At 36.9% G+C, this 19,645-nt stretch overlaps 1 protein-coding gene across 1 annotated transcript in view; it reads left to right on the forward strand.

Annotated features, from left to right (window-relative positions):
* XRN2 (5'-3' exoribonuclease 2) overlaps positions 1 to 19,645 on the forward strand; it is a 77,645-nt gene that overhangs the window by 42,744 nt on the left and 15,256 nt on the right. The window contains exons 21-27 of the mRNA XM_042931758.1: positions 2,928 to 3,011; positions 4,149 to 4,246; positions 4,850 to 4,929; positions 6,133 to 6,189; positions 14,473 to 14,541; positions 14,639 to 14,770; positions 15,795 to 15,922. Of these exons, the coding sequence (XP_042787692.1) occupies positions 2,928 to 3,011; positions 4,149 to 4,246; positions 4,850 to 4,929; positions 6,133 to 6,189; positions 14,473 to 14,541; positions 14,639 to 14,770; positions 15,795 to 15,922 (648 nt within the window). The remainder of the gene's footprint in view (positions 1 to 2,927; positions 3,012 to 4,148; positions 4,247 to 4,849; positions 4,930 to 6,132; positions 6,190 to 14,472; positions 14,542 to 14,638; positions 14,771 to 15,794; positions 15,923 to 19,645) is intronic.

Below are 19,645 nucleotides of genomic sequence, written 5' to 3' on the forward strand. Positions count from 1 at the left end.
GTGCTTAGCTACATCTTTGGAGAAATGTCTATTCAAGTTTTTTGCTCATGTTTGAATTGTGCTTCTGTTGTATTGCAGGAGTACTTTTATATTTTGGACACTAGTCTCATATAAGATTTTGCATTTATTTTCTTCCATTTTGTGACTGTCTTTTTACTTTGTTTGATAGTGTCCTTTGATGCACAAAAGCTTTAAATTTTGATGAAGTCCAATTTTTGTTGGACTGTTTTGTCATTGCCTGTGCTTTTGTTGTCATATCCAAGAAATCATTGCTGTATCCAGTGTCATGAAGCTTCCTCCTTGTTTTCTTTTGAGAGTTTTATAGTGTTAGGTCTTAACATTTAGGTTTGATCCATTTTGAGGCAGTTTTTGTCTACGGTGTAAAGTTAGGGTCCAATTTCATTCTTCTGCTGTAGATATCCATTTCCCAGCACCATTTGTTGAAAAGACTGCTCTTTTCCCATCAAATGGTCCTGGCACCCTTTTTGATGATCATTTGACCATGTATCTGAGTGCCTATTGATAGGCTCTCTGTTTCGCTGCCTGGTATTCCTAATCTTATGCCAGTACCAAACTGTTTTAATTCCTGTAGCTTTAGAAAGTTTTGGAATCAAGTGGTGGGAGTCCTTCAACTTTATTTATTTTTTTCAAGGTTGTTTTGGGTATTTGGGGTCCCTTGAGATTCTAAATGAATTTTAGGGTGGGTTGAAACTCAGGCCTTTAATATTTTTATATTTTGTGTAAGTATTTTCATTTATTAGACTGTAGCAAGAACACAACATATTTTAAGGTAAAATTTAGTAGGGGTGCCTGGGTGGCTCAGTTGGTTGAGCGTCCTGCTTTGGCTCAGGTCGTGATCTCACCATTCGTGAGTTTGAGCCCCACATCGGGCTCTATGCTGACAGCTCAGAGCCTGGAGTCTGCTTCAGATTCTGTGTCCCCCTCTTCTGTCTCCACCCCACCCCTGCTTGTGCTGTATCTCTCTCTGTCTTTCAAAAATGAATAAACATAAAAAAAATTTTTTTAAGGTAAAATTTAGTACTATTACAATTTTTCTCATATGTCTTTAAAATTTATCCAAAGTAATGGTAACATTTAAGTTCTTGCCTAACTTGAGTGCATCTTAAAATGATAGAAGATAAAATATATCTGGGTACATTTTCAGCATTTATTGAACGTGCAATGTTGTTCTTTTATAGTATTCATGTAATAATACTCCAGCACCTGTGTGGCTCAGTCAGTTAAGTATCTGACTCTTGATTTTGGCTCAGGTGATGATCTCATGGTTCTTGAGATCAAGCCCTGCTTCAGGCTCCGTACTGACAGCGCGGAGCCTGCTTGGGATTCTGTCTCTGCCCCTTCCCTGCTGAGCTCTCTCTCAAAATAAATACACATGCTTTAAAAAAAAAAAACATTTGTTGAACATGTGTACTTTCAATGTTGTGTTTTTATATTTAGTTAATTTATATAAGAGAAATATAGCATAGTCATTTCGAATGTTGTGTATTTTATATATGACCAGAGAATTTAAGTATTTTGATCAAAGTCACAGAGCAATAGAACTAAGATCTGAACACAGAGAGTATGAGCACTATGTTTACCTAAGTTTTACTGCTACTTAGGTTACCTGTAAATAAGCACTCTGGAAAATTTTAGGTGTTAATGTCATTTTTACTATCAGCTCACTCAGGCTTTATCTTTATCACATCTGGGTGTAATGCATTTCTTCCCACCCTGGCCATTAGGGCTGATTTTTTGCTTAATAACCTTATTGTTGTCATTAGCTGCTGACCAGTTGGAGTTGGCTTTTGGAGTTGATGAAATGTCTGCTTGATAATTTGGGTTTTAAGTGTATGACTAAACAAAACTTGAAAAGCTCCCTACATTTTTTTTCTGTGTGGATGTTTACCAGTAAATGAAATAGCCTAACTCAGATGATAGATGTTAATATTGAAATCACTTTTCACACTAGAAGTTAGTTTCTTTTTAACTTTAAAAAAAATACATGTTTCCCTACTAGGTAATGAAATTGAACTTGTTTCCAAACTTTGAAAATATGGTAGCTAAGTAATTAATGACAACTTGAGGAGCCTTTCATTTCTCATTCTAAAGGGAACAATCACAAGTAGAGCAGTTTTGACTGTCAGTAGTTTCAAAATTATTTAGCTCTATTTAGCATTACTCTTTGCCATTTATTTTAAATTTTTTAGCCAAAAGACTATTTATATTGTATACAGTACAACATACACATTTGGTTGAATAACTTCATATATTTTTCTAGTAATAGACATTGTGCTACTGGTGTGCTTCTTTGAAAATTATGAATTTAGATTGAAATAAAACAATTACCTTAATTCTGGCACATTCCAGAGAACAGTTTTCAGCCTGAATACTCCCCACGGTTATTTAAGCAAGTCTCTAAAAACTTCTTGCATATAAATTAGTTATTAGGTTTTAAAATGTAAACAAAATACTGTGAAGTTTTAGAGCTGGAAGACATTCCATGTATTTATTCTAGTTGAGTATTTAAATGTTGAAAACCAGGTCAGAAAGATGAAAGGACAAACTCAAGCCCTTGGCAGATTAACTGGCTTGCCCAAGGGCATCCTCATAAGTAAGGCGAGAACAAAGACTCGTGTCCAGGTGGCTACTTGTTCAATTAATTTAAAAATTTTATCATCATAGAGTTAAGATTCTGCAAATATGGCTCTTACGAGCCATTTTAAGGATGGAAAATATATAGAACTTTTGTCTTCTCTCACCACATGGGAAGTATTTGCATCTGAGATTTGACCAAATAGAGTTCAGTTTCGAAGTGTTTTTACATCAGCAAGGATATTCTACTAGAAATGTTTATTTGGACCAATGATAAATGGAATTTGGATGATCCTAATAGCTGGGTGGTTGGTGTGCATTTTTTCCCCCAGGTGTTGCTCTGTTGCCTTTTGTGGATGAGCGAAGGCTGCGAGCTGCTCTAGAAGAGGTGTACCCAGACCTCACTCCAGAAGAGAGTAAGAATTGTACTTCACTTGATCTCAACATTGAGTCTGTATCATACAGACTTTACATTTCCCTGTGAAATTAGACTCTTCTTCCACTTGTCAAATTTCACATAAAGGCCTAAACCTTTGATGTTTTCTTTATAAGGAAAGTCAGCTTCTTAGAATTTATTATCCATAAATTGAATAGTAATTATAATTTTTTTAACTCACAAGTGTTTGTTAGATTTATTAAAAAGCAACACTTCAAGAATATCCTTTGACTTTTTGGTTCTTGTATGATATGTACACACAAAAGTATTTTTCCATACTGGGTTGTATTAGTTTCCTCCATCCTCCTTCCCTTCATCTCCCCTCAATAACAGTTTGCTTGAAAAGTTAGATTCAAACAAAGGCATTTTCTCTCAGATTGCTAACCTAAAATGTTATTTTATTACAAACAGTGGCATTTTGTCATTAATACTGATAGTTAAAAGTATTGGGAAATTGGGAAGCTAGATTCTATTGGGAAATTTATTTAACACCAGTATGATAAACCTATAGAAATAATTTCTCTGTCAGCCATTCTTAGAATAGTCTTTGTTATCAGATGGTATAATTTGTTTGGGTTTCCTCATGAAATGGTTTTATATTTCTTAACGCAAATGAGTTCTGTACAGATAACTTTGTCCCTTACCTTACAATACTATATTCAGATATCTTTTAGTGATAATTTTTTCCGAGTCATTGATCTTTGAAACCTTATTGTCAAAAATTATTTTTCTTTCATAGAGGCTTCACACATTTTGGCCTATAACTTTTAAATTATTTTTTGTAAACTTTATACTTAAGTTTTAAAAATTTAGGTTTTTAGGTTTAAGTTTTAAAAAACTTAGGTTTAAGTTTTAAAAATTTAGATTTCTTGGGGTACCTGAAAGGCCCAGTCGATTAAGCATCTGACTCTTGATCTCAGCTCAGGTCTTGATCCCACAGTTTGTGAGATTGAGCTCTGTGTCAGCCTCTGCACTGACAGCACTGAGCCTGCTTGGGATTCTCTCTCAAAATAAACTTTAAAAAATAAAACAAAATTTAGATGTTTAATTTTCTCATAAAAGTTGTGCTTGTAGATGTAATTGTTTGATCTTTATTCTTTCCTTACTTTCCTCCCAGCTAAAAGAAACAGTCTTGGAGGCGATGTCTTATTTGTGGGGAAACATCACCCACTTCACGACTTCATTTTGGAGCTCTATCAGACAGGTTCCACAGAGGTATGGTCTCTTTTTCCATCATGAGGTGTTTTTAGACAGTGTAATTATTTGATTAATCAGAAATGCATTTTTTAAATTTTGATAAAACAGAAACAAGTGTACCATTTTAACTTTTTAAAAACCCTTAAAAAGTGTGTGATTTTTTTGGCATTAAGTCTGTGTACAGTGTTGTGCAGCCATCACCACTGTCCAGTTCCAGAACTGGGTATCCATTAAACAATATTAAATGATACATCTCCATTCTCCTCTCCTCTTACTTTTGGTAACTTCTATTCTACTTTCTAAGAATTTACCTGTTCTTGGTAACTCACATAAATGGAATCATGCAGTATTTGTCCTCTTGTGTCTGACTTACTTTACTTAGCTTAATGTTTTCAGGGTTCATCCATGTTGTAGCAGGTGTCAGAATTTCATTCCTTTAATGGCCATTGTGTGTATATACCACATTTTGTTTATCCATTCATCTGTTGATGGGAACTTAGGTTGTTTCCTCCTCCTGGCTTTTAAGAATAGTGCTTCTATGAGCATTGGCATACAAGTAGACGTGTGAGTCCCTGCTTTCCATTCTTCTGGATATATGATCAAGAATGCATTTTTCCACAGCCAGTGGATGTACCTCCTGAACTATGTCATGGAATGCAAGGAAAATTTTCTTTGGATGAAGAAGCCGTTCTTCCAGATCAGTAAGCATTTATTTGTGTAAATTGGTACAACTGGGAAGAAGTTTAGTTAGCATTTTGTCTTTGTTGCCTACATGTTTTATTTTCTAGTAATAGTGAGAAAACAAAACAGAAAACCTGCTGCACTATGAAAAAGACTTGGGGTGAGAGCCCAGCTCTTCAACCCAGTGGCTATGTCACTGTGTATAGGGAGCCCTGGGGTTTCCTAAAGCCCTTTCAGGAGATCCATGAGGTCAAAATTATTTTCATGATAATACTAAGATGCTGTGATATATTTGCTTTTCTCACTCTCTTTCTGTCTTGAGTGTACAATGGAGTTTTCCAGAAACTGAATGTAGTGTGATAGATATCTTAGGAGATTAAATCAGAAGCAGATAAGAGAATCCAGCTATTGAGATAGATATTAAACCAGATATTAAAGAAATTTTCAGAAATGTAAGACAATGACACTTCTCATTATTTTTCTTTCATTTTGTAAAATATAGTTTTTCATTAAAATGTTATTTATGTTATAGGTTTATTATTGTTATCTTTAAATTAGTATTTTAGAAATTTTGTAGTTTTAATTTTTAAAAGGTATATATTGATAGACATAACCAATGTAAGCAAAAGCTTTTTGAGGTCCTTGATTTTTAGGAATGTTTTAAAGGCGTTCTGAGATAAGAGTTTGGGAATTCTTGGTCACAGAGTATGTGTATCTTCTTTTCTACATAATATTGGATGGTTTTCCAAAGTGATTACACTATTTTATAATCTCAGTGGCAGTTTGTGAGAGGTGTTGCTCTGCATTCCTGTAAACCTTTGGAATTGTCATGACTTTAATTTTTGTCAATTTAGTGGATGCCTGTTGGCTTACAGTTGCCTTTCTCTGATTACTAATGAAATCAAATGCCATATGGTATATTTATTAACCAGTTGGTTTTCCTCATTTATAAAGTACCTGTTCTATTCTTCTGTTTGGTTATTTATTCCCCTGACGCCCCTTTTTTGATTTGTTTGTATCCTTTACAAATTCTGATACGAGCCTTTTGCAGAAAATAGTTTTCTGTTAAGGAGATTGCAAACAAGGAAGACAGGGTCCTTTTGAAAGCTATAATTGGTTATGTTGTTTTTGTTGGTACATTTTAATGAGTTCTCTTTCCTAAAGTAATATCTTACTTCCACGTATCCAGAAGGCTACAACTTAACTGTCTTCCTTGTCTTTAGAATAGTATGTTCTCCTGTCCCCATGTTACGAGATCTGGCACAGAACACTGCAATCAGGTAAGTCTTCCAAAATTCACGTCATTTGACCAAAACACAGCTCTGTAACTTGCAAATAAGTCTAAAAAGACCTCTGAATCACAAGGAAATGGCAGCTATTAATCTACCAATGCTTTGAGATTCGAGAGTCCCTGTGTTGCAAACCTTGGAACAGAGCCTCTTGACTTTAAATTATGTATATTGTTAAAGTTACTGATTGAACAAGCTTGCTTCTCGGCTTTCTGGTTTCCCTTGACAACCTCTAATTCTTCCCGGATTAGTAAGTGGGAGGTAGAAAGTAAGAGTTTGTAGGAGTAGTTGTATGTAGGAGCAAACAGACCTCTACACCCCAGAGGCCCACACAGCTTCACTGTGTTACAGCAGATTATTTTAATTATATTTACAGTTGTGGCTCTGCAGAGTTTAAAAACAAAACTATTACATCCTTTACTTTGGTTGAGATAGAATGATTTTATAGAAATTTTTACCAACAATTAATAGATAAACTTAAAGGGCTAATTTCTGCTACCTGGAAAACTTACTTATATTTCATTTCTTGCATGATGATAGCATTTTCTGTGTGTAAAATATAATATGATTGTTTAGAATTAAAAACCAACAAATTACTATTTGCTTAATTAGTGTATGTAATTACTAATCTTGACAACAGGGTTTTTGTTACTATCATTTTCTGCAGTCTTCAGGCAAGACTAAGGCAAACACATCTTAGTGAATCGAGGATTTTGTAAAAGCCTGTGTGGGAAGGCTATTTCCCACTCATACTATTTCTCTGATTCTTGGGAAGCATTTTAGATTTATCATTATAAAGTGAAAGCATGTTCATTTTCCTATCCTTAATGGATTTAGGTAGCACCTGCAATTTTAGGAGGTATGTATGTATGTATGTATTTATTGTGGTGATAGACTGAATGTGATGTTTTCTTTTTCTTTTTTCTTTTTTATAATATAATTTGTTTCCAAATCGGTTTCCATACAACGCCCAGTGCTCATCCCAACAAGTGAGAAGGACTTTTATTTTAAAAAAACTGTCATGAATTTGGAAAATCTTTCTAGATTAGTTGCTTTTATTTATCTTTACGCACATGTTTTGTTTATCTTTACACATAATTTGTTCTAGCTTTTTGTCTTTGAGCTCTTCTGTTATGGGTGGAGTTAGAATTGTGAGCCAAGCTCTTTTTTTTTTTTTTTTTTTTTTTTTTTTTTTATTTTTTAATATATGAAATTTACTGTCAAATTGGTTTCCATACAACACCCAGTGCTCATCCCAAAAGGTGCCCTCCTCAATACCCATCACCCACCCTGTCCTCCCTCCCACCCTGCCCTCCCTCCCACCCCCCATCAACCCTCAGTTTGTTCTCAGTTTTTTAACAGTCTCTAATGCTTTGGCTCTCTCCCACTCTAACCTCTTTTTTTTTTTTTTTCCTTCCCCTCCCCCATGGGTTTCTGTTATGTTTCTCAGGATCCACATAAGAGTGAAACCATATGGTATCTGTCTTTCTCTGTATGGCTTATTTCACTTAGCATCACACTCTCCAGTTCCATCCATGTTGCTACAAAAGGCCATATTTCATTTTTTCTCATTGCCACGTAGTATTCCATTGTGTATATAAACCACAGTTTCTTTATCCATTCATCAGTTGATGGACATTTAGGCTCTTTCCATAATTTGGTGAGCCAAGCTCTTGAGCCCTTCATGAATAGTCTGGTTTGGGCAGATCCATTGAGGATGCTCTGTGTTCACCCTGGGGTCTCTGCCTTGCAGTGGTGCTTCAGGTCATTTAATCCCACTGGATCCGTCTTCAGATTGTCACATGTTTGCTTGTGCTCCTCTGTTTTTCTGCATGTTTTCAAGAGCCTTTCTGCCCAGCCCTCTAGAAGTAGTTAACTTTACTTACCTTTCTAATTAGGATAGAGAAACTTGTCCAAGGGAAGAATTACAAAATTGACAAATCCTTTAGCTTCTGTTTGTATGGTGGTGTTAGTGTTGGTTGGTTATGAGCCTGAGGGGCCTTTGGTATTATTTGGTATCCATTATGTTCACAAGATTATCTGATGTATAAGATAAATCCCTACGTGTATATTCAGGTACATGTTGAAAAAAGTTTCATAATAAAATTGATTTGAGTTAATTTCCTAGAGATTTGTGAAAGACCACATTAATTTTTACCTTATGAGGTAATTTTCATTGTTTCCCCTGAGGGGTAATGAGGTGGATCCAGTTTACTGCATATTTTTGTGTGTGTGTTTGTTTGTTTGGGGGCTTGTTGTTCATCCCAGTGTTGTGTTTGCTCTGTAAGGGAAAATCTACGAATGCAGCCTCCGGTGCCAACTGCAGTTATTTCTCTCTGTTTTGACTCCTGGCATCTTTTCCCTTCTCTGTTTGGGTGCATCTGGTATTCCATTCCACATCAGAGAAACCATTGAGTGTAGGTGGGTTCTTCCCATCGCATTGGTCTTACTTGTAGTAGGAAAGTGTATGAGAGAGGTTGTTGAAGTGTTTAAGTTCCTAGAAGGACCCTTAGAAAATAGAGGCGGCTGTGACCTAGGAAATCTTTTATTCTTTTCTAATTCTGATCCCATAAATCAGTCAGTATATTAGTAGCTTAACTTTGAATAGAACTGAGCTATCCCCTTTAATTTTCCTCATCCTGCATTTCACCATTGTAATTTGCTTAGCTGTAATATCTTTAGAATATTGTTTGTTAACTTTAAATATATAAAACCTCATAAGTATATACAACCTCATATGATTTTAAAATTAAAGGGAAGTTCTCTTCCACTGCAGCGGCACAATTTTCTGTTCTTCTGGAGTAGACACACACACACACACACACACACACACACACACACACACACACACACACACGCCTCTTTGTTTTACCTCACATTCAGTGTTCCGTACTTCTTTGTCCAGTGCCTGTCACTTGTTCTCCTGGCTGATCTCTCTTTTCTGTCTCTGAGCAGTTGCCCAGACTCAGGAGCCTCTAGTTCTATATTACATTCCATGTGCTTAGCCTCTCATTCTACAATAATCCCTGTATCTACACCACTGTTCTGGAATTTTTTTCCCCTGTTATTTTTTATCCCTGGCTCTTCCCAGTGGGCCTATTTTGTAGGGTTTTTTTTTTTTTTTTCCTTTATTTTATAGTTTCTTCTCCTGAATTACTATAGTGACTTCCCAGCTGATTTATTTGATTTAACCTTCCCACTGACTCTGTTGGCATATGCTATAAGTCTTCTCTCTCTTAAAAGCACTACCAGTCCTCAGAAATCTTTGCTCTAGAGTGCCAGTGGAATTAAACTTTGCTTTGTCGAGGTCTGTCAGTTTGGCAGAGCCATTGCTCTGTGCTTAAATCCGCGCAGTTGCTCACAGACACGTCCCTCCTCCTTGTAACCATGCTCTTCCCATCACTATCACACTGACCTCTGTATCTTCCTCTCATTGTTTGGAATGCCCGTTCCTTTATAGCCTATCCTTCATAGCTTTTCTTCTGTTCTACAAGGTGATCTGTAATTTATATGATCTTCTTGTGTGTTATTTTCATCAGCAGCATTTAGTTTTCTTTTTTTCTCATAGCACCTAGCATAGTTCTGAACCTGTGTAAAAGCCCAGTTGTTCATAGTGTTCATAGTGTCAAAGCCCAGTGTTTTACAGAGCCTTCCAGGAGCCCTTATTTCTTCAAAGAAGTGTTTCTTAAACTTTCTGTAGTCACCTTTGGATGACTCAGGCAAGGGATAGAGTGTTTTATCTCTTCAAGGAGGTTTTTTAAAAATGTGAGTTTTTTAATGTAACTGTTACTGCAGTGTCTATAATGCTCATGGCTGGCAAGCAGGTGATTTGAAATCAGAAGCCTAGAGGAAGTGGAGTATATACAGTCAGTCACAGACTTGATGGTGAAAACTCTTGGAAGGGTTTATCTTCCACTACCTGGTTAGCCACTTCTGACAGCATGTCAGAAAAGACATCTTAAGTCCTATAAACTCTTTAAGTGCTTTAAAATGTCAAGTATATGAATCATGAAGTTTTCCCTACAAGAATAGTTTGCAGTGGTATGCTGATTTAGCATTAATTACAGAAGGTATCAGGGAAAGGTGGGGTAAAAATGGGGAGTGCAGGCAGTAACTTGATATTTAGAGTTTTCTGCTATCTTTGTGAAGTGTACTAGCACTCTCAAACAGTAATAGTACTTAAAATAGCATTTCTAAGGGTAATTCTTAAAGTGAATTGAGTTGGAAAGGGGTGTTGTACATTCCTTTCCTTTCCTGTTAAGACTTTGCTGTAGTATTTTCTTCTAATAGTGTCTAAAGTGCTACTTGTGATACAGATAAAAGCACTGCTCAATTTTGTTATTTTCAACCATGCTTAAGTTTACAATTTTTATATTTTTGTCCTTAGTGTGTTTGTGATAACAACTAGGTGATTATATGAAATAATAGGGAAGTTCCCTACCAAGGGAGGGGTCCATCATACTTCTCCTGGGGCAGGGCTTCTCGGTGGGCAGAAGTTTGTGCTGGATGAGTCAGCACGGTGCCACCTAGAAGTGGTGAAAAATAGTCCTGTTTACAGAATTAGATGAAGCTGGATGAAGCAGTGTACGTCTAAACACAGTTCTCTTACCTTAGCTGGACAGTCTGTTGAATGTATAAGCTGTTCTGTTAACTCATTTCCTCCCTGAAGCTGCTTCTGTCTTATGTCCCTGATACTGCTTTCCTTCCCCTGGTGCGCTCTACAGTTAAGCTCTTTTGTTTCTGGTGGTAGAAATTTGTCAGAGTAATCTGCATTTTTTTCTTTATTATTTCTATTATTTTTACTTATATATTTTATTATAATAAAATAATTTCTATTATTTTAGTTTCTCTGCCTATAAGAATTTTAATTACTTACATAAATAAACCTGAAAAAAATGAAGGAACTTTAAAAGCTTGGATCTCAATACAGTTCCCCTTTGGGACTTTGCCTAATGAGTTCCCGCCTCTTTGCATGTTTCTCTTTTTAGAGATGTTTGTTTAAGTTGCAGCTGATGTTATCACATTGGAAAAATACAGTTGAGTTGTGCTTTAGCTTCTTTTGTTCTTTAATTTCTAAAAATGTAATAGTTCTTAGTATATATTTTTGGGAACAAATTACTAAAAAAAATCTCAACCAGTGAAAGCTTAATTCATTTCGGAGAGAGTAAGTCTTCAAATTGTACTCAAAGGTCCAAGGGAAAAGAATGCTTTAATCTTTGAGGTCAAAAATAGTATCCCTTGTCCCTTCAATAGGGACCTCCAAACTTATTTTTAGATGCACCCTTTCTGTCTCCTAATGGTTTGTTCCCTCCCTATTAAGTATATAGATCACTTTGTGGAGTTTGGTTCTGAGAGGAAGTAGGGGAGATGTTGGAGATTTTTTTTCCTATTACCTTGGAAATGTTTACCCTTTTAGAGCATGAGCATGAAGGATGGAATTTTTTTTTAATGTTGATTTATTTATTTTGAGAGAGGGTGCAAGCAAGGAAGGGGCAGACACAGAGGGAGAGAGAGAATCACAAGCAAGCTCTGCACTGTCAGCACAGCACCCAGTGAGTGACAGGCTCAAACTCATGAACCTCGAGATCATGACCTGAGCTGAAACCAAGAGTCAGATGCTTAACTGACTGAGTCACCCAGGTACCCCAAGGATGGGATTTTTAAAGCAGTTTTGTTGAGGAACAGTTGACATACAGTAAACTGCATCTTTCATAAATAAATGGATTTGTTTTCTCAAACACTGATTTCAGCTGTCTTACTAAATCTCTGATTGTAACCATTGTCGTTCAGGAGAGATTATCCCTGTGACCCTGGGGTTATCTCCTTACCTTTGCTGTTTCCTTCACTTAGCTTCCAGTCTTCCTGCACATGACTTGCAGATCTTCATCTCAAGCCCTCACCTCAGTGTGTTCTTCATTCCACTTGCAGCCCTGCCATTTCTTTTGCCTGCCCAGCATTCTCATCTCAAGCACACATTGAAGGCCCTTGTCTAGACTGTGTTGAAGACCTTCTTTTGGTTCTCTCCCTCTGCTCTCTGACACACTGTTGCCAGGAGGTTCTGTTTGAATTGCCTCCTTGATTATATTTACTCCCTCACTGCCTGAAGCAGCTTCATGTTGTGTTCAGGACAGCCTCCTGATGACATTAACCCAGTTCAGGCAGCCTGTCTTCCTGCCCACTTCTGTTCACAAACTTTTTGGTCCAGTCTAGCTTTTTCCAACTGAGGTTCCACCTGGGAGTTAAGGCTTGAGAACTTAAAGCATTCATTGCGTGTAACAAGTTGGTTTGTGTCGTCCTGCTCCTTTAGAATGGAACTAGTTATGAATCTTTCTTGGGAGAATTGAGGATGTAATCACTCAGATCACTTTCATACAGCTGCTGTTCCAATTCAACTGAGCTATTCCTTGGTCCTGGGACCCCTTTCCACATCTTGGTTACATTTATTTCCTCTCTCATTTGGTAACCAGTCCTGTCCCACCTTATACCAAGGCCTCTTGGATGATGTTTTCCTTGGTCTCCTGTGAAAGAATACTCTTCCCTCTTCTCCATACGCACATGCTTTGATCCCACACAAAGACATGTATGGAAGGCATGTGCATACACATGCTTTGACTCAGCATCTTTTCTGCATGTGTTGTTGCCTTTTCCACTTTCCTTCCTTATGAAAATATTATTAAACATTTCTTATTTCCTTTAACAGAAGGGGAAGCAGGGTTGCTTCCTGGCCGCCATTTGTGCCTCCACACTACTCTGAGACCATGTGTGCTGTGGGAACTCTTAAAGCTTGTTTGGTAAACTGCCGAAAAGCCCTGCTGACACAAAGATACCTGCTTTGAGACACTTTAGTTGCAAGTGTTGCTTTATTACCGATTTTCTGTCTTTACTTTGTACCTAGAAGGCCCTAATGAACTCCTGTACTTAACTACCATTTTCTCTGCCACCCTTTTAAACCTGTAACACTGCCCTAAGCCACCTTGCCCAGTAGAGAACATTTGAGATAAAGGCGGTTGCCAGTGAAGAGTGAGTTGTAAGAGGAATGGATTGAGTAAATGAAGTATTGTTCAGCTGCTCTTGAACTCCGCATTTTTATTATAAATGAAGTTATTTTTCTGTACTTAAAATATACAGTTAAATCCCAGTGCAATGAAAATAGACCCTAATAATATAAAGTGGCAGTATTTGAAGAAAAAAAAGTTAGCTGTCTCAAATGTCAACCAGTTCAATAAAACCTTTTTGAATAAAACCTTTTTCAACTGATTGCAGTCATGGAGGAATTTTGGAAATACTAAAAAAACACAGAGAAGGAAAGACGATGATAATACAGTGAACATCACTGATAACTTTTTGGTGAATATATGTCTAGTCTGTTGTATATGTATTTTCCCCATGTCAGTGGGTGTTCTCTTACTAAATTTTTTGTAATGTCAATTGAGGATTCCGTTTTTAGGGAGAACCTTAGTTTCTTTAACCACTCCGCTATTACTCATACACTTCGGTTTTAGTTTTTCAACATGAATACTAATGTTGTGAATATCCTTAGGTATAAACCTCGTATGTATCCAGAGTCTTAACTGCTGTGTCAAAAGGAAAACTTGTGTACTTACCAGGCTTAGGGACACACTCACCCCACCAGAAAGGAAGCTTGATCAAGCTTATATTCACAGTCCAAGAGTACAGACTTATAAAAAAGTCACTCTGTAGTTTTCAAAGTGTGACCATTCCTGATGGAAGAGAAACATCCTAATAGAGCATGATACAGGGTTCCAACTGGGAAATTTAATGTTTTTTTCTCCATAGATTATTTGTGTTCACTTTCTGAGTTTGCAAGTGTTTCTGGTGGCATTTGCATCTTATTTTTGTGACAAGAGCCAATCTTCCCTAAGATGCTAGAGGGAAAGTCTTCGCCCTACACTAAACAGAATGAAAGGCGTTTTTTGAAATTTTTTGTTGTTGCAAACCTCTTCCATCTATCTCCAGTATCCTGTTGGTATTTCTCGAGAGTTGAGGCAGGGTCTGTCCTTTGTCTGTGGTCACCCACAGTTAGTGAGAGCATGGCTCTTCCCACACAGAAAATTACATGAAGGCTGTGTACTAGCGATTAGCTTGGGGAAGGAAATATTCAGCCATTTGATGAAACTATCAGTTAAAAGAATTTTTGGAGAAGACTTTGGAGTTTTAATTACTCTTTTTTTAAAACATGAAAAGTACCTCAGTTTAAAATAGTTAAGCCAAGGTAATATTAAAATCACTAAATTGTATTTTGCTCTCTTCTAGTATTAATTTTAAAGACCCACAGTTTGCTGAAGACTACATTTTTAAAGCTGTAATGCTTCCAGGAGCAAGGTAACAGCAATGTGGCCATTAAATATAAACTGTCTAGTTTTATTTTGTATGAACAATGTTTATCCCAGTACTGAATATTGTATTTTCAAATGGTCAGAAAACCAGCACCAGTACTGAAACCAAGTGACTGGGAAAAGTCCAGCAATGGACGGCAGTGGAAGCCCCAGCTTGGCTTCAGTCGGGACCGGCGGCCTGTCCATCTGGATCAGGCTGCATTCAGGACTTTGGGGTGAGTGGTAGGTTGCTGTCCTTTGTATATTTTGCTTTTTTGGAATCATTCACAGGCATTAGGTCAATGTTTATGTCATAAATACTTAAGAAGCCTAGTTGGCAAATATTTTAATGACTTTGATGCTTTTATGCTCTTCTTCATTTTTTAAAATTCACTTCCGTTTCTTTGGTATATGTATTATGCTTTATGTATTGCTTGAGAATTCTGTTATTTTCCCTTAAGAGGTTTTGCTGTCTTTCTGACAGTTATTTCAAAGGAATAAAACATTCTCTTTACCCTCAAAGTTTTAGCTGAATTAATATGCGGCAGAATCTGTTTAAAGTGTTACTCAATATGTTACCATATATGTAATGCGTAATACATAACAAGTACGTAGTATGATACATGATCAATACAGTAACTCTTAACTTTGATCCAAATTCCTACTCCTTGGAATTTGTCCTGAGAAAATAATTTTAGAGAAGCATAAAGTTATATGCCCAAATCTCTAATGAATTGTTATCAATAATAGTAATACTCAATGAGAGGAATAGTTTAGTAAACTAGAAGATGTCACCATGGTATTCTGTAGGTGTACATATTATAATTTTGCAGACTATGACAACTATAGGGTAATGTTTGATATAATTGAAAATAGCAAGATACAGAGCAGCAATGTATACAGTGATAGCAACAGCATGGGTCCTTAAGGACAAAACTGAAATATGATACAAAAAAGAAAAGTAGACTCACTTTTTGCATGAAGTAATTAATAAATTAATTAATTTAGTAATTAGTAATTAATACATACTTAAATAATTACCAATTAAGAATCTTGGTGTGGCAAATGAACATATTCTGTCACCATTACTATCCGTGGTACTATTTTGAACTTTGTTAATTATAAATCTTTTAAGGTTGTGTTCTCTTAATCACATCTAGTAGTAAAGAGACCACTACTAGCATTTATTTAATTTGTGTCAGCTATGATGTGGTGGCTAGATCTATAATTTGTTTTCTGGTTGGTGGGGTCCTTTTACAGCCATGTTATGCCAAGGGGCTCAGGGGCTGGCGTTTACGGCAATGCTGCACCACCACCTGCGACCTATCAGGGAAACTTATACAGGCCACTGTTGAGAGGACAAGCCCAGATTCCAAAACTCATGTCAAGTAAGTTTTTATTAGTTGATTATTTTACATGCTAAATTAAATATTACAACAAAGGTAAACCAACCTAATCTCATTGCTAAAAAGATTTATCAGGGCAGAGATAGTGGACTTAAAAAACATAATTTAGGAGAACTGTAAGAGAATGCTTCATGTAAATTTTGAAGATACTTTTATCTTGGCTGTGTATAGTTAATTGAATAATATGAACTGGATTTCTTATTTTTATCTGTAACTCTACTAGAGTGAACGTATGCAGAAAGAAATATGTGGAGAGATTGGCTATTTACTTCATTAATACAAGTATTGGGGCAGTTAAATCAGATGCTAGATATGGAATTGCAACCTCTTAATCAATTGAAAGCTGACAGTATCCCTTTCTCACGATGCATATTGTATCTCAGGATTCCTTAGGATAAAGCCAGGCATTGCTTTAGGTAGTAATACTCCTTTAACTCTGGTTCTATGAAAATCTTGGCCCTTCCCTAACCCCTGGTAACCAGTTTTGTGCACAGAAGTGGTCTGGAAATGTTACCCATTGAAAATAGTTACATGGCATTTGAATTGGCAGTGGACAGAGGGAAGAAAGAGTTAAAGGTTAGACTTTTCATAGATTCTGTATTAATTTTAAACTGTATTCCCATATTGTTATTTTTGAGTTCCGTGGTTGTGTTTGTTTACCAAGAAAGTAGAAGTCATGTGCCAGGTTCTCAAAACCATTTTCTTTGTAAGGTCATTCCTAGTTGTCTGGTTGCTACCCAACCAAACAATGGCAGCATGGCAGCAGGGGGATTTGACTGTAGCAAGATGCTAACATTTGTTAAATCTAAGTGTCATTTATTTAAGTTTCTTTCTGAATGCTTGAAATATTTCATGAAAATTAATTAACAAAAATAGAGGGAGCTGCTGTAAGAAATCTTTTTCAACCGAAGTTGTAGGGGTGCCTGGGTGGTTCAGTTGGTTAAGTGGTTGAGCACCCGACTCTTGGTTTCGGCTCAGGTCATGATCTCATGGGTTCAGGAGTTCAAGCCCAGATCAGGGTCTGCGCTGACAGCACGGATGGAGCCTCCTTGGCATTCTCTGTCTCCTTTCTCTGCCACTGTCCCATGTGTGTGCTCTCTCTCTCTCTCTCTGTGTCTCTCTGTCTCTGTCTCTGTCTCTCTCAAAAATAAACATTTTAAAAAATGTTTACAAAAACGGGGGGGGGGCGCACCTGGGTGGCTCAGGTGGTTAAGCGTCCAACTTCTGCTCAGGTTATGATCTCACGGTTCATGAGATAAAACCCTGCGTTCGCCTCTGTGCTGACAGCTCAGAGCCTAAAGTTGCCTTGGATTCTGTGTCTTGCTCTCTCTCTGCTCCTCCCCCGCTCACACTCGGTCTCTCTCTCCTTCAAAAATAAACATTAAAAAAAATTTTTTTTAAATAAAAAAATCAATCTTGGAGTTGTCAAAGAAATACCAGATTAATGTGAAGATTGTTGGGAAGTATTTATGATATGTGCCTACCACTGTTTGCATGCTAATTAAGTTATAAACCCATATTTTAACCTAAAGCCCACCCAGATTTTCCTAATCTAGTATCCAGGAAGAAATGGGTTCTAAAGGTGTCTCTCTCAGAGCCCTCTGTGTTCAGTGTATTCTGTCTCTCTTTCTCTGTATGCTATGTGGCTTGACATTGAATGGAGCATTATCAGACTCCATGAAAACCATGGAGTTCAGCGGTTTTATTCTATTTAATGAACACAGAAGGAGTACAGAATTTAATGGGTCTTGTGGGGATCTGCTTGGTGCAGTAATTTACTTAATTCCTTTCCCCTCAAGATTCAGCAAATAACATTTCTGTATATTTCCATATATATATTATCAAGCCATGCCACATACAACAAGAGTCTCGTCCCTTTGAAAGAGCTACCTATGCCCTGAAATTTTACTAGTAAATGCTGAAAGCACATCCAGCTTATTGGTTTTTTTTTAATGTTTATTTTTGAGAGAGAGTGCATGTGCATGCTCATTTGGGAGCAGGAGAGGGGCAGAGAGAGGGAAACAGAGAGTCCAAAGCAGGCTCAAGTTGTCAGTACTAAGCCCAATGCAGGGCTTGACAGGGACTGAACTCACATACCTTGAGATCATGACATGAGCATAAGTCGGATGCTTAACTGACTCAGCCACCTAGGCACCCCTCCACAGTTAAAGCCAGCTGTTTATTGACACATTCCTTGCCAGTTCCTTTTTTCTAATGGCTCTTCACCATGCACTTCTATCCATAATGGTATCACAGCTTCCAGGTGGGGAAAAAAATTGAGACACAGAATGCTAGAGCCAAGTATAATCTCCATAGGTTCTTTCTCAAGATGATGGTTATGTGGCATTCCTGAGGTTGTTGCGTCTAGTAAACTTTGAGAGATTTGGAAAGAGGTTTGAGTAGCAAAGGTAAAAGCATGTGTTCTCCATTATGCAGCTTCCTTCCATTTCATGTTTCCTAAGGCCCAGTCACTGGGCTTGCTGCCACCATAATCACCCAGCTACTTACTTAAAACTTTTTAAAGTCTTTTTTTTTTTAACTTGATTTATTTTGAATACATAAATTACAGTAAAACCTTAGTTTGCAAGTATAATTCATTCCAGAAACATGCTTGTAATCCAAAGCACTTTGTATATCAAAGCAAATTTCAAGAACCATTGGCTCAGTTGTGATCATGTGACATTCAGCATCACGTACTACTCGTATCAACTACTCATTTTATCAAGTTAAAATTTATTGGAAATGTTTGCTTGTCTTGCAGAACAGTTGCAGAACAAGTTACTCGCAATCCAAGGTTTTACTGTATATCAATACCGTGTGACATGAGTTTGATGTGCTAGTTGTATTTTTTTCAAATATATGTCAAATACATAACTGTAAAGACAAAAAGCTTGTTCACAGACCCCCAGAAATTGATTGTGTGTATCACTTATGGTATACACTTTGGGAAATGTTGCCTAGATCTTTTAGGGAATCCTAGGCCCACATGAGAATCTGTAAACAAAACATGGATTCCCTTCACAGAAAATCACTCACTCAGTGTGCAGTTTGTATAAATCTGAGTGCTTCATTCTCAGGTCCCCTATCAGTCTGCAGAATTCTTCTCCAACAGTAAGAGAAAGAAGGAAGTCAGAAAATTCTTTTATTTATCAGGGTCACACCAGAGGTAGAGAATTTCATGTCTTTTGGGGCCTGCAAGTTTATAGTTCTTAGTTTGCCTTCTTTAGGAACAGTTACCTCTTACGAGCATCTGTGCATTTTACTTCAAATAGTGGGTTCACCTCTCCCTTTTTATTACTTTGAGTAACTCCTCTTTTGCCATTGTTACAGTTCTTATGAGATCTAATTTGTTTATACTTAGAAAGAGACTTTAATTAGAATCTATTCCAGTTAGTCTCTATTTTAATTACATCATTAAAAATGGGAAATAAGTTTTATAAAGTAAGGATTGACTTAGAGCAAGACACAAGTGGCCCTCTCTGCGTGGTGACTTGTAACATTGAGCTACCTGAGGATTAGTGCTGGAACTCTATACTTAACATCTTTTCAAAGGGGATGGGAATGGTAGGAATGAAAACGTTTATGGGAAAAAAATCAGGAAGAATACGCTATTTAAATTGAGCCTACTACAGTGGGGCATTTGGGCTTAGAAATACACAGCAAAAAGTCAGGTGGTATTAAGCTTAGAATAACTGGTGCAAAATT

The sequence above is a fragment of the Panthera leo genome, chromosome A3 (genome assembly GCF_018350215.1).
Source record: "Panthera leo isolate Ple1 chromosome A3, P.leo_Ple1_pat1.1, whole genome shotgun sequence".
NCBI lineage: Eukaryota > Metazoa > Chordata > Mammalia > Carnivora > Felidae > Panthera > Panthera leo.